Here is a 16,174-nt window from a genome sequence, read left to right on the forward strand (position 1 = left end):
AAGTTAACTGTAATGCCTATTATATGGTTTAGGGCTGTTATTTTTGCAACTCTCTTTCCCAGCTCAAATCATATCTTAAAAGCAGAAGATGCCTCATCACTGAGCCATGACTTTAAGTATTCAACTGGGCAAAACCTACTTGCTTTAGATGCTTTATAAAATCTATACCTAAACTTATATAAGAATGAAGATGAAATAAATGGCTTTTAATATTCAAGTCAGATAATGAAAAAAAATGGTTAACTATGACATAATATATTAACCACAGAACTCCTTGTATGAAAAGTTTTAATGAATTATGAGCCATTGGCCATTACAGACTTTCAGCCTCAATTTTTCTTTCCTATGTAGAACCAGATGATTAAAACAGACTATCTCAAGTATGACAGAAGACCATAGTATGAATAATAGTATTGTTTGTTTACACACCTGCATGCTTTGCTGAAGTTAAGAACCAAAGAGAATGCTCCCAGTTTCCCAAGTCAACAAGATAAACTCAATTACACATTTTTCTTTCCTGATCATAGTTCTAGCTAAAATACAACCAATACTACTTTGCCTTTCAATAGCACATTTTATCCATCATACAAGTATTTTCCTATTATTTTCTCCTTTACCTTCAATATGCTTGTGAGGTAGTGAAGGGAGGGAGCAAAGATTTTTCTTTTTTAATTTTGCAGATGAGAAGACTTAAGATGAATTTAAAACTCAAACTTAGCAGCATACTGATATCACCTAGGAAGTTTTAAAAAATCCTTATGATCACGTCATATCCCAGACCAACATCAGAATTTTAGGGTATGGGACCCAAGGAACAATATTTTTCAAAATGCACATGACTCCAAAGCACAGCTAAGTTTGAGAACCACTGGTCTAGATGATTTATACTTAACCTTCAGGTGCAACTATCTTCTACCTGAATGCTCTCTCAGCACCAATGAAAGAGATTCCTTTTCCTTAAACATTGTTAACAGTTTAATATTCTCTGTACAACTACTATTGGTCTCCAGTAATAAAATAATTTATCAGGTTATAAATGAAGGCTCTTCATTCCCCTGATGCTCATTCTAAGTATGAACCTTCATTTTATAAAATTTGCAAATAGCATATTAGAGAATTTAAGTCTTTGAGATAAGAATGGCTTTTTGTTCAATATTGACACAATTATTTGATTCTAGGTTCAGTGTGCAATAACCACGTGTTTCTGTTTTCCATTCAGCACCTTCAAAACTTTGTTACAAATGAGTATTAAATGAATATTACAGTAATAAGACAAAATGGAAATTATAAGCAAAACTCTCAGCAAAAGCTCTTGGAATTGGCTATATCACACCCTGAAAAAAAACAATAAAGTACATAAGGGGCTTTATTGTTTTATCATTTATCAACCTTCATCCTAAACTTCTTTTCTTTAATTTTTAAACTTTGCCAAATTGAGTTGTTCTACACCAAGAAAAATCAATTTCTGTAGCAGCTATATTCTCTAACACTTTTAACATATAATTTCACTATGTGCTATTAAATATGGTTTCCAGGTTTCTTCTTGACTGTATATTGAAAAGATCATTAACAGAGTTTACCTTTAAGAAACATACCAAATACGCAATAAAAATTTGTGAACCTGTCAGGTGGCAAAAATAAATCTTTGCTCATCACTGAAATCCCGTTTCATAAAAGTATTGATAATCTTAACTCTTGAGGAGCAAGCCAAAAACCCCAGCCAGCTGCTTATTGTCCCTAACTTGATTAGATTTAAAACAAAATTACACACAGCAGTAAGCTGAAAGGCAAAGAACCATCTGCCTTAGCCAAGTCTTATCACAAAGATGTATCTGAAACCATACAGTTATACTTTCATACAGAAAGATGTTTGTTTCTTACAACAAAAGAAAATCTCAGTTCGTGTATGTTAGATTGTTAATTCAAGAGTATTAGTGAAATCGGATTTATGAGTCAAAAACTAAGAATAGGATCAATGTCAAGCTCTTCTATAAGGAAATCTTCAAAATATTGCCAACCTGAAGTTTTCAGCGCAAGGTATTTTATTTCAAGTCCCATGGGGGCAATTATCTATAATGAGATTAAGAACATTCTTAACCTGGGTTCAGGCTGGCACTGTTTCAGATGGGTGAGTAAACATTTCTTGATAACCCCAACGAAGAGTTTGAGGCTTAGATTTGTTGCCATGATGTAAACAATATAAAATTAAAAAAAAAATTGTAGTATCTACAGCATTATAAAGTTACAAAATAAAAGGACCATTAATTCTTTTCTGAAGGTCTGTGAATAACAGCTTTCATATTTGAGGCCTATAAGAGCAAATGGCAATGTTCTGTATTATTATGAGATACTTTCTCAAAGGGCCAAAAAATAAAACTGACACTGTAAGATGCACATTATTATTATTACTACTGACATATGTATGATTAGAAATAGATTTGCCTTCCCTCAATCTTAAACCAGGAGATCGAGGGGTCTATACAATAATTTTGATTGTTAAAAGAAAAAATACTAGACTGTAACAGCTATGGAAACTATAAACCAAATTAATGTAAAAATGAGCCAATACAACACATCTCCTCTTAAAATCCTCTTCTTTGTAGTTACCTAATTTTCCCTAAATGTTACTGTAATTTTGTACCATGTAGTGGTTTTTAAGAAATTGAACTAGAACAAAGCAACCCCTTTGTCCTTTTTTTTTTTTTTAGTTTTTTTACACACTTATTATACATACAACTTTTAAAATAGCTGCACAATTTTACATCTCACTGTTAGAGAAGTGCAGTCCAGGCAGACCATGCTTCTCAATATATTAAAAATATTAAATAAAACCCAACCAGTTTCATACTTTTCTAATAGTCAAGCTGGCTGGAAAAAAGGGTCTGGAGAAAAAACAGGCAGTTGTAAAACAGGATCAGTCTTTCTTCACAAACACACTACTTAAAAATCTTGCTATTTCCTTATCTTATACCTTTTATAGCATCTCTAAAATCTCACCTTAAAAGTTGGTAATGACACATTGCTAACTTAGAGACAAAATCTGTTGCAACATGCATATGTCTACTGCCCACTCAACCAACTGCAACCCTGAGGATTTTTCTGGCCCAGTACAAAGAGGAAACACTAAGATAATCTCTGCCATAGAGTTGCTTCTCCAGTTAACAATTTCATGTGTTTTTCAGGATGTATCTTGGGCATGCATGTATGACACTGTCACTTCATGATTCTACTTTCCACAAGTAGATATCTCCTCCATTCTGTCTTTCATCCCAAGAAAGCCACTGTCATCCATCCAAAGGTTTTCCAAGGTAAACCAAAGTCACTTCTGTGTTGCCATATACAGCAGAAACTGCTGGATATAAGCAGACTTTTGGAAGTCCTCTAAAGGCAACCCCCAGGAACTCATATCCACGTTCAAAAGCTAAAGTCTTATCTTCCATGTCTAAGATGACGCGGATTCTTTCTCCTATCTGTAAACAAACAACAAAAGAAGGTTAGAAGGAAACTCACCACGAGGGCATAGCTAGAATAACATACAAATGAGCAAGTTGAAAATATTAAGAATATATATCTTAAAAATTATCTGAAAAAATGATCAGAGAAGTTTTCTGGTCAGGGAGAAACATCTACAAGAAATAAAATATATCAACTTCATCACAAATGCTTATTTTGTTAAGTATTTTTTAAGATGGGATCTACATTTAATACCAAAAATTTAAATGCTCCCCCTGAATAGTTCCCAGATTTTATTTACTCTTCGTTTAAAGGTTTTTCTTAGAAAGTTTACTACTAAAATCTGTAACTTGGTACATTTCACACACACACACACACAAAAAGTTATCTAAATAAACTTTTCAAATTATTCTAGTATAGTACAACAGAATATTACTCAGCCATAAAAAAAGAAATATAATTTTGATACATGCTACAACATGGATGATCCTTGAAAACATTATGATAAGTGATGAACTAAGCCAGACACAAAAAGATAAATATTGTATGATTCCATTTTATGAAGCACCTGCAATATTCAAGTTGTAGAGTCAGAAAATGGAATACAGGTTGCCAGAGGCTAGAGGAAGGGACACAGATGGAAAGTTATTGTTTAATGAGCATAGAGTTTGTGTTGGGAAAGACAAAAAAGTCTTAGGTATAGACAGTGGTGATGGATACACACATTGTATTAATGCCATTGTATTGTATACTTACAATAGTTAAAACAATAAATAATGCTGTGTATATTTTATCACAATAAAAAGTTACCGTAATAAAACACACATAACATCTGAAGTTTACAAGCAGTTCTAAATATACTGTGGGACTTATATAATCATGAGGAGCCAAATCTGACTATAGATTATGAAGATGCATAATAAGCTTATTAGTCATTTTATGGGCCACTGCTCTGAAATACCTGTTATAAAAACAGCAGCACTGATTGTTAAACTAAAGCAGAAGCACAATATATCCAGCTTTTTTCCCACATGGAAAAGTGGGGAAGCAGACAAATAAGGATATTTTATTTTTACAACTTGCATTTACAAAAGGTTGTTTCACCTATACACTTGGAGGCAGAAAGTCCTAGCATTTGCAGTCAAAAATCAGAATTTAGTATTTCCCAATTATGTCAATTCCTGCTATTGCTATTACTTTTCTTTGTTGTATTTAAACAACTGTAAACATCTGCTTCTTTCTTCCCTTTGCCCAACTCATAGATTAACTTGTACCCCATTTTATGGACCTAAAAACATCCTAATCACCATCACCACTATTGCCACCAACAAAACAAACAATAAAAATGAAAAGTGAATATTTTGCTGGGTATTCATTTTGTAGTTTATTTGTATTATCTCATTTAATTCTCCCCCATCTATCCTAATATTTGTCCCTATTTTACATAAGATGGAAACTAAGATGACAGAACCATTCCTGGTGAAATTTGCAAGTCTGCTTCACCATTGATTGATTGAGTGTACAGCACACACACAACACAGGGAGCAGAAAGCAGAAGTCTCACTAGCTTTAGGTGTCAGAGGGCAAAACTTGGGAGATGGCAGAGCACCTGGAAACTTAGAGGAGGAACTCCATAAGCAAACGGAACCACAAAGAAGATGAGCCCCAAATCCGAGAATAAACTGCCCAAATCATTGTGTGATCACTGTCTTACATAGACAAAGAGGAAATCCCCACAGAATCAGGCTGGAAAAGTAACGGCTAGAAGTCAAACCCCCATCCCCCAACCAAAACAAACAAACAAACAAACAAACCTACCTAAACAAAGACCTAGCTGTTATACACCATGGTGGAGACAGAGTTTAGTCTGAAGACTCCAGGCAACTTAACTGCCTACTAGAACATCTATACTTTTCGGAAAAACAAAGTAATTTCGAAAAACAAAACATTCCAGTATTACTACTACATATTATCTTATAATTTCCAATTTTCACTTTAAATAATTGACTGGATGGGACACCTGGGGGGCTTAGTTGGTTAAGCATCTGCCTTTGGCTCAGGTCATGATCCCAGCATCCTGGGATTAAATCCCACACCAGCTCCTTACTCAGCAGGGGGCCTGCTTCTCCCTCTGCCTGCTCTGCCTGTAGCTCTCTGTGCTCTGCTCTCTCTCTGACAAATAAATAAAAATCATTTTTTAAAAAATAAAATAAAATCTGTAAAAAAATAAAATAAAATCTTTTTTAAAATTTCAAAAATTAAAAAATAAAACTGATTGGATAGGAAAAGAAACAGAAAAGTACAATCCATACTCTGAGGGAAAAAAGCAGTCGGATTTGGGGCTTTGTCTGATTTGGCAGACAAAGAATTCAAAGTAGTTATTATAAATATGTGCAAAGAATTAAAGCAAAATCTAAACTGATAAATGGACAGAGATTCTCAGTAGAGAAATGGAAACTACAAAAAAGAACCAAACAAAAATTTTAGAGCTCTAGAGTAAAATAACCAAAATTCACTAGACTGACTTAGTAGAAAAATCGATAAGGTAAGGAGAATGAATCTATGAACTTGAAGATGGAGTAACAGAAATTATCTAATCCAAAAAACAAAGAGAAAAAAGATTTTTTTAAACAAGAATACAGCTTCAGTGATAGAAAGACAATGACAACATCAAGCAGCCCAACAACTACATTAAATGTAAATGGGTTAAACATTCAGATCAAAAGACAGAGATTATGAGATTGGGCTAGATTAAAAAGACCCAATTATATGCCCTCTAGGAGACCCATTTTAAACACAAAGACAGATTGAAAGTAAAAGAATAGAGAAAAAGAGATACCTTGAAATAGTAAGCATAAGAAAGTTGAAGTTGCTATATTAACACCAGACAAAATAGACTTAAAAACAAAAAGTAATGAAATCTTCAACTATACTTGCTAATTTACCTAGTCCTTCTTTCAGTTCTGGGTCTGTTTCATATGTTTTGGAGTTCTGTTATTAGGTGCATATATGTTTACACAGTTGTTGTATCTCCCTATATGATTAATTCTTTTATCATTATTAAATGACTCTAATAATATTCCTTATCTTTAAGTCTATAAATCCTTAAAACTTCAAATTTCTTGTCAGATTACTGTGTTTTAAACTCAGCTGATTCTATGGTAATCATATGGCTTTTTACAAATAAGAATATAATTTTGACCCCAGAATCAAGTGAGTATGGCTAAAGGCTAGGATGAAAAGAATAGGGGCGCCTGGGTGGCTCAGTGGGTTAAAGCCTCTGCCTTTGGGTCAGGTCATGATCCCAGGGTCCTGGGATCAAGCCCCACATCGGGCTCTCTGCTTAGCAGGGAGCCTGCTTCCTCCTCTCTCTCTGCCTGCCTCTCTGCCTACTTGTGATCTTTGTCTGTCAAATAAATAAGTAAAATCTTAAAAAAAGAAAAGAAGAGAATAAAAAAATGCAGTACTTTGCCTGAATTTGCCTGTCTTATAGAAATCACTGACACCTCAAGAGGCTTTGAATCCAAAGATTAATGAATAGCAGAGGGTATGTGTGTGCATGTGCATGGTGCATTTGTGGGAATAAGAAGTCTAGAAAAAGGAGATTTGGATGTGCCATGATATATGAAAGATGACAATCTAGATAGAGCACAAGTTGGGAAACTATGGTCGTTGGGCCAAATCTCCCTGCAGCTCATAAATAAGGTTTTACTGGAACACAGTTATGCTCACTCATTTACATATCATCTATGGCTGTTTTTGTACTATAAAAACAAAACTGAACAGCTGTGACAGAGACCAAATGGACCGCAATTCCTGAACTATTTACTACCCACCCTGTACAGAAAAAAGTTTGCCAACTCCCAACTTAGAGCAAAGACAGATTGCTCAAGGTCAAATATGTATCAGGAAACAAATATGGAAATACTAAAAGTTTATTAGAGTAGCAAAGAAAGGCCAATTACACTATTTTTAAGTTATCAAAAAGACACACAAAGCTACTATATAAAACTTTGTAAATTTAAAACAAATCAAGGCATGATCTGACAAAGGCCCACAACTGAAAAAATACCCAGTTTCTCACCTGATATTTTGGTGCATTGTTGCATTGTGGAAAACTGCCATTGACTTCTCCATTATGTAGTAGATTATTGTCCACCAGATTCCAGCCCCAGCTCTGGTCATCACTACCCAGTAATGCCACATAACCTTGGCACTGCATGGGGGCCCGTTTTGTGGCAATTCCAATCACTGCCACAGTGCCCAGAGGGCCTTCCCACCATACTTCCCATGCATGGCGGCCCTCACTGAAACCAATCTTGGTCCTTGCACCATCAGTACTCTGGGCAATGGGGTTTCGATGTAAAGTAAAGCCATTTTTCTTAATGTAGACATTCCTGGAGCAGTCATTAGTGCTGAAGGCATGTTGGAAAGCACGTACCTGAAAACATGAAAAACAGACCAAAGAAACAGAAATTTGATTTTTCTTAAACATTAAAAAGTACCCAAACTTTAGGGGCGCCTGGGTGGCTCAGTAAGCCTCCAACTTTTTTTTTTTTTTTAAGATTTTATTTATTTATTTGACAGAGAGAGATCACAAGCAGGCAGAGAGGCAGAGAGAGAGGAGGAAGCAGGCTCCCTGCTGAGCAGAGAGCCCGATGCGGGGCTCGATCCCAGGACCCTGAGATCATGACCCGAGCCGAAGGCAGCGGCTTAACCCACTGAGCCACCCAGGCGCCCCAACCTCCAACTTTTGATCTCAGGGTCGTGAGATTGACCCCTGGGTTGGGTTCCATGCTAGGGGTGTTGACTGCTTAGATTCTCTCTCTCCCTCACCCTCTGCCCTTTCTCACCCCCCACCACTCCTGTGTGCTATCTTAAAAAAAAAAAAGTACCAAACTCTAGGCTCCATGTTTTTAAACAATAAAGTGATATATATATATATATACATACACAAACATATATATTTTTTTAAAGTCACATTGTCTCATTATTGATCAAAATTCTGAACTGTAGTATAATTTCTCCAAATCAATTTCTTAAAATATCTAAAGATATACGCAAGAATCCTTATATTTTAGAGATAATGCTGAAATGTTTATGGATGACGATATCTCAGAATTGCTTTGAAATATCTAGGACTGGCAAAGGAAAGTGGGTGGGGTAAACATGAAAATAGACTGTCCATGAATTAACCACTGGTAAAGCCTGGTGATAGGTTTGGGAGGTTCTTTAAACTATTTTCTCTAGTCTAGTTTATATTTAGTATTTTATATCAAAAAGTTAAGGGATGTATAATTTTCATGTTGGCAATACTGTCATAAAAATATTTTAACAGTGAACTTAGTCATAGCAGCTCTAAAGTTTATGAAAAATTTTAATAACCACAAACTACGTTAGATCCTCAGTTTCCTTGCCAGTTATTACTCACGTATTGAGACACAGCACCACTCTCATTTTACCAAATCAAATAACCCCATAAATAGCACCTAATTTCAAACACTAGAGTTTATAAGGAAATAGTCAATACGAACAGCTGCCATTGATAGGACAGATTAGTTGACCTGCACTAACCAGTTTTTTAAGCTTCCAAAACCCAGTACAAAAATTTCTACTCTGTACAAATAGTAAACACTTCCCATGTTTTAGTAATTTAAAAAGTTTTTGATTTGGGGGAGGGAGAAAAAAAAAAGTGTTTGCTTTGTATGTTTGCTGAAATTCTTTCTTTACTTTATTCAAACTACCTCAAAGCAGCCAAAGGTTGGGGCCTATTGCTTTAGTTAACCTAAGTCACCAACTCCAGAATCAAAGATTTCAGCATTAGGAGGGGCCTCAAAAAGACCTAGTGCAACACAGGGATGAGGACACAGACCTAAAACTCAATAGCTAGTTAGAGCAAGAACCCCAAAGAGAAGTCAGGTATCCCTTCATCCAGTGTTCAGTTACTATTAGCCAGTATCTCACTGCTTCACTGTTGCACTGAAGACCAGAGACAAAACAAACAAACAAACAAAACCCCTGCTTGATTTAGGAGGCTATAATACTGAAATATTTCTAAATTTTTTCCTATCTGTTCCTACTTTTAAGCACATTTAAAAAATCAGAACATAAGATTAAATGGGGGAGTAAAATGTCCCCAAAATATTAAGTATTAAAAAACTCAAGAGGGCTTAACAACTAAAATATAAAATACTTTATAAAATCTTTATTATAAAATTTTTTTTTTTTTTTTAATTTGAGAGAGAGAGACAGTGAGAGAGAGCATGATCGAGGAGAAGGTCAGAGGGAGAAGCAGACTCCCCGTGGAGCTGGGAGCCCGATGCGGGACTTGATCCCGGGACTCCAGGATCATGACCTGAGCTGAAGGCAGTTGTTTAACCAACTGAGCCACCCAGGCGCCCTATTATAAAATTTTTAACTAATACTTACCTATGTCTATTCCCCAATTCTTATAAATACTAATTGCTTTTTCTCTATGTTTCTTCTCTCTGTCACAGAGACATTGTTGACAGCCACTTCTTCAGATTTCTGACTTCTTCCTATTACTCTGGACTGATCTTTCTTCACTGTACTCTTTTCTGGTGGCCATCCTACTTCTGCCCCCTAAAACTCTCCAGAACTCAGTCCTTAACTCTCTTCCCAATTTCTTTCCAGACCTAGTTTTCTAAAAGAGCACCTTTATTACATTTCATCCCAGTTCAATAACCACAGATGGTTCCATACTAACTACCATATTAACTGTGAATTTTTCTTCCTGGCTTTCAAAGCCCTTCAGGTATGGTTCTCCCTACTTCCCTTTCTAACTTCCTGTCATTCTCCCTGTCTGTAATATACCTGCTTTCCTTCTCAAACACATCCTATATCCTCTAAGACGAGATCTAGTCTTGCCACCTCTATGAAGGTAGTCTAACTGGAACCACTCAATTCCCAATTTCTCTCCCCTAAGTTCTTATCCATCATAGTTGGCACCATACAACATTTAAGTCTGTATCCAACCCGGGATGCCTGGGTGGCTTAGGAGGTTAAGCGTCTGCCTTTGGCTTAGGTCATGACCCCAGCCTCCTGGGATCAAGTCCCACATCAGGCTCCTTCCTCAGTGGGGAGTCTGCCTCTCCCCCTGCTTGTGCATGCTCTCTCTCTCTGACAAATAAAATCTTAAAAACAAACAAACAGGGTGCCTAGGTAGCTCAGTGGGTTAAATCTCTGCCTTTGGCTCAGGTCATGATCTCAGGGTCCTGGGATCGAGTCCCCCATCAGGCTCTCTCCTTGGCTGGGAGTCTGCTTCCTCCTCTCTCTCTCTGTCAAATGAATAAATAAAATCTTTTAAAAAAATTTCTAAAACAAACAAAAAGTCTGTATCCAACCCAACTACTTGATTCTAGTAAAAAATATATTGAAAAACAACAGGAAAACAACACTAATCTTACTAAATTGATCCAACTTCTCTCAGCCTAGAACAGCAGGGCATGTTAAGGAACACTATGGGAATGAAATCTGCAAAGTCCAGATTGAGGGAAACAGAGTAAACAACCTGATTTCTTCAACAGATAAGTTGCAGGAATGGGAGTTAGGAAAGAAGGAGGCTGAATTTGTTGGCTAAAATAGCCTTTAAGACAACTGCCTTTGGCTCAGGTCATGATTCTGGAGTCCCAGGATTAAGTCCCGCATCAGGCTTCCTGATTGACCAGGAGTCTGCTTCTCCCTTTGACCCTCCCTGCTCTCATGCTCTCTCTCTCTCTCTCATTCTCTCTCAAATAAATAAAATCTTTCATAAGTGAATGAATGAATGAATAAAATAGCCTTAAGAAATATATCAACTGTTTGCCATGAGAACCTTATATAGATCTTGATTAAATAAACTTAAAATTAAAAATATAGCATTTGACATTTCTGAAACAATTAGAAATTTTAACAATTTGGTTACATTAAGGAATTATTAATTTCCTTATACTTCATTGATATTGACATTGTTACTGTGTTAAGTGTCCTTATCTTTTCAATATTTTTTGATAATTTTTCTTTTATTTACAGCCTTATAGTTAAGATAATTTTTCATCTGAAAAATTCAGATGAAATGGAAAAATAAATACACAATAAATAAAAAACAATCCATAGTTCCTGTCTCACAGTCTAATGCACAACCTAAATTTTACATTATAACAAACAACTTTAAGACCTACTTTAGGATCTAGGTCTAAAAATTAGAGAATATATTATAGTTAGCTGCTAAGTATGACTGAAATAATTGTTGTTCCTTGATGACACACAAAATATGAACTTTTTTAAAAAAAGATTATTTATTTATTTGATAGAGAGAGAGATCACAAGTAGGCAGGGAGGCAGGCAGAGAGAGAGGGGGAAGCAGCCTCCCCGCCAAGCAGAGAGCCCGATCTGAGGCTAGATCCCAAGACCCTGGGATCATGACCTGAGCCTAAGGCAGAAGCTTTAACCCACTGAGCCACCCAGGCAACCTAAAATATGAACTTTTAAAAAGAAGACAAATCTTAAATAGACTGGAAATTCCAAATACTTTCGAGTTTTATGCTATCCTATGCCTGTTCCCATCCTCCTCTTAGCTGGACAGGCTCCCTGGAAATCCTATGACTTTATCTTTCTTCTTCTTCATCTCATTCACTCCCAGTCAGCTGTCCACTTATGGCATTTGTTCTCTGTGACAGCTCTCCCAAACATCCTCTTCTCTCCTCTGCGTATTTGTTCAGGTCTTAAGGACCTCTGGTATAGGTACTAACCCCTGTTCTGTCCAATTCATCTTACGGCCTAGTTTTTCTAAACCACAGCTCTTGTCACTCCTCTGTGCAAACGTCTATGGTTTAAAATGGGAGAATAAAGTCCAAACTATACAATGAAGCCGATATGCCAAGAACATCCATAGTATATCTAGTCTCAACTTACCTTACAATTATACTCCCCACTTCTTCAATTCAATCTCCCTAAACCCTTTTATATCTCTAGCCTTTCCTCTAAGCTCCAAACTGTAACAGCTGCCTATCTGAAATCTCTCAGATGTCTCAAAAACACTGTAAATTCCATTCTACCAAAATTGAACTCAGGCTATTCCTCCTAAATCTAGCCCAGGTGATTCCCATAATTATATAATCGAGATATCTAAGAGTGATTCTTAGCACCTCCTTCTCCCCCACCCCTATTTCAAATCTATTGCCAAGTCCTGTAGATTTTACTTTCTAAATATTTCCTACATTTCTCCCCATCTCCTACACTACCCACTTCCTAACTGATCTACCCATATTTCTAAGGTCCTCCTCCAATCTGTTCTCTATACTGAAGTCAGAAATAACCTGAAAAGAAAAAAAAAAAAAATCACACCAATCTCCACACTCCTAACCCCCTCTTGCTTACAATTCAAAATGGCTTCCCTATAGTTTGGCCTCAACCCACCTCTTTCATTTTCTCTCAAACCTGTCTCACCTTTGCTCTCCATGATCCAGCCATACTGATGTGTTTTCTACCCCTCATACTCAACAAGTTTCCTCCTGGAAGGCTCTTTTCTCTCCCCTTGGCCTTACTGTTCAGGTTTTACTTCATGCATTGTATCCTTAGAGAAAGCCTTCCTTGACCTCCCTACCTTGGTCGAATCCTCCATTACTGACATTCAGAGTACTATGTACTTCTCCTTCATAGTATCTACCACAGATGCAATTTTATAACTGTGTGATTATTTTATTAATTATCTATCTCCTCACCCCCCACTAAACTATAAGCTCCAAAAAGTAAGGCATCCATACAAGTTTTGGGTCTGTTTTTATTCCACTGCATTTGCAAAACTGAGCACAGTGCCTGGCACTCACGTTTTTTTAAAATAAAAACATACTCTCTACAAATCCTTTGCTTTCCTCTTGTCTTGCATTTGCTCAGGGTATTTCTTCTTAGTAAAATGTTCAAATCCTATCTTTAAAATTCATCTCAGGGGCACCTGGGTGGCTCAGTGGGTTAAAGCCTCTGCCTTCGGCTCAGGTCATGATCCCAGGGTCCTGGGATCGAGCCCCATATCGGGCTCTCTGCTCAGCGGGGAGCCTGCTTTCTCCTCTCTCTCTCTCTCTGCCTGCCTCTCTGCCTACTTGTGATCTCTGTCTGTCAAATAAATAAATAAAATCTTAAAAAAAAAAATTCAGCTCAAATATAATCCTAACCTCAAAACTTCTCCAAGCCTCCACTCAACTTGTACATCTTTCCTTTCACTGAAATTCTAGTGTGTATGAACATATATATTTCTAGTATTTATAATAACTCTAACAGGAGCAATTTCTATCATGTGTTATTTCTATACATTTTTCTTCTCTCCTTGACTGAGGACTTCCTTACTAGGCTATCTGACTTCTTTTGAATTAATCTTTTTATTCTCAAGACATGCAAGAAAAGTTCTGCCACATCTGAATGAACATATGATTAATACTAGTTTACAATACCTACCATGAGTGTGGTAGAAAGACATATAAAGTGTTTAAAAACCTATGAAACCTAAAATATCTCTGGAAGAATACAAAAAACAAGTAACATAGGTTGCGTACAAGAAAGGAAACTAAACTGGGTGGCTGGCAGACAGGGGCAAAAGGAGACATTTTGCTGATATTATTTTGCTTCTTTTGCATGTTGGCTCACATGAACACATTACCTAACATGTGAATCTGGACTCGTGTAAATAGATACATTACAGACCAATTACCAAAAGGTCTTGTTGAAAATAAGTAAAAAAAATAAGGTTTATAAAAAAAAAAAAAGCTAAATAAAATGTATGAAGCCTATCTGTTTTCAGGCAAAGCAGGACAAAACTGCCATGTTCTGCGCTACTACATAAATTACAACTAGTAGCCACTAAGCATCCACCATGTACAAATATTGTCCTAGTAAATTAACATGTTATTTCACTTAATAAAAATGTGATAGTTGACATACATAATGGCAATATTCCTTATTGTATTAAACTAAAATTTCCTTTATTACATAAGAATAAATTTTACATCTATTTCACAAAGAAAAAAATTTACTTCTTACTCTGACTCCTCCTTGGCAGTCTAGTTTGAAAAGTGGTATCTACCCTTCTTAGTTATTAATGCATTTTTTTATGTTTACCACATTCTAGAGCAGGCTTCATCCTCTCTCATATATGCTCCCAGTGACTGCTGTACTGAACAGTTCTTATCTACCCAACTGAATACAAGCTCCAGGCCTTTGTTTATATTGCCTGAAGAATCTTCTCAGCCCTGCCATAACCTGTTACTTGAAATTTTCACTTGTATATGAACAAGGCAGGAATATGCCCAAGAAACTAGGAGGCAAAAAGGCAGCAAAACCGGTATCAGCACATTAGATGACAAATGGAACGGAAAAGGCATACCATCAAGGTGGAACTATGAAAAAGTTGGCAGAGAAGTAGCCAAATAGTGAGACAAGGCAGCATTAGGACAGTTAAGTGGTGGCCATGGGGGAGAAAGGGATGTTCTGTTAAAGCCTGTATCTTGAAACTTAGTAGAATGTCTACGACCACGTAGAATGTCTAGGACCACAGTAGAAGGTCTAGGACCACACTCATAAGCCTGAAACATAATGGAGGGAATTAGAGAACTTGGGAGAAAATAGGGGAGAAAAAGTTAAAAATCAGAGCCTGGAAAAGGTGAGGTGAATGTGGGGAGAAAGCAAACATCTTAGAAACTAAGCCGGTGTTAAGACAGCCGAGATGACCTAATAAAAAACAAGATAAGAGTACTGAAAGGTACAAAAATGGAGTGGGGGGGGGTGATCTGCCTTTTGGGGAGAAGACTGTGGAAAGTGGAATGAGTGATGGGAACCAGGAATTGCAAACTATCTGGTCCTTTAAAAAGTACATCACGGAAGTGGGGTAGGTTAAGGAGAACTTCAAAGAGAAGAGGATCTTTATGGAGGGGGGAGGTGAGGTAAGGTATTGACTGCAGCCGCGCAAAGGCGGGATGATGAGGCGAGGCGTCTGAGTCAGAGCTTAGATGAGAAGCACTGAGACTGAGAGCGGCGCAGAGAAGCGGGACTGGGGGCAGTGGCGTGGCCCCGGGCTCCCTCACCTTGGCCTTGTAGCTGGGCAGGTTGCAGAGGATGTCCGTGCGTAGAGCCTCTTCTGCCAGGCTGCGGGCGCAAAGGCTCCGCCACACCTCGCTGTTCTCATCACCGTGCAGGCAGCGGTACCAGTGCTTGCACACCAGGGCGCAGCTTCGCAGCTCGGACAGCTCCAGGTAGGAGAACACCAATTCCAGCACCCGGCTAGGCAGCCGGCCCCCTGCCCCCGCAGACCCTGAGCCCGAACCGCCGACCGCGCCGCCGCCGCCGCTACAGCCAGCCCCGCCGGAGGCTCCCCCAGGCCCCGGGGCTGGCGCCGCCATCGCCTCACCAGCCGGCCCAAGGGCCGCCGCTGCCGCCGCCGCTTCCCCCCGTCTCTGCTGGGGAGGCCAAGCCTCGCCTTGCGACCAGAGAACCTCGCTCACCGCCCCTTTCACAGCCAACCACCGGCCCTCCACCACTCCCGCCCCTGCCCGGGGGCGTCCGCCGCGCGCCCCGCCTCACTAAGGGCAGACGCACTGGCTGCACGGGCGTCCCCCGCCCCTCCTCCCCGGCTCAGCGCGGGCGTCGGAACAGCCCGACTCGCACGGCCTCCCCGCGGCGCGCCCGTGGCTCCGCCATACTGGTTGAGGGCACGAAGCAAGGGCGCACGCCCAGC

The 16,174-nt window shown here is 38.3% G+C and overlaps 1 protein-coding gene across 1 annotated transcript; it reads right to left on the reverse strand.

Annotated features, from left to right (window-relative positions):
• Positions 1-271: 271 nt before the first annotated feature.
• Positions 272-16,160, reverse strand: FBXO45 (F-box protein 45). The gene is made up of 3 exons (XM_032869368.1): positions 15,525-16,160; positions 7,538-7,894; positions 272-3,470 (listed from the first exon to the last, which is right to left on the reverse strand). Exons 1-3 carry the CDS (start codon positions 15,837-15,839, stop codon positions 3,285-3,287), a joined length of 858 nt encoding a protein of 285 aa, XP_032725259.1. The 5' UTR covers positions 15,840-16,160; the 3' UTR covers positions 272-3,284.
• Positions 16,161-16,174: the final 14 nt, after the last annotated feature.

This window comes from Lontra canadensis, unplaced genomic scaffold (genome assembly GCF_010015895.1).
Source record: "Lontra canadensis isolate GAN:19392208 unplaced genomic scaffold, GSC_riverotter_1.0 scaffold38, whole genome shotgun sequence".
Classification (NCBI taxonomy): Eukaryota; Metazoa; Chordata; class Mammalia; order Carnivora; family Mustelidae; genus Lontra; species Lontra canadensis.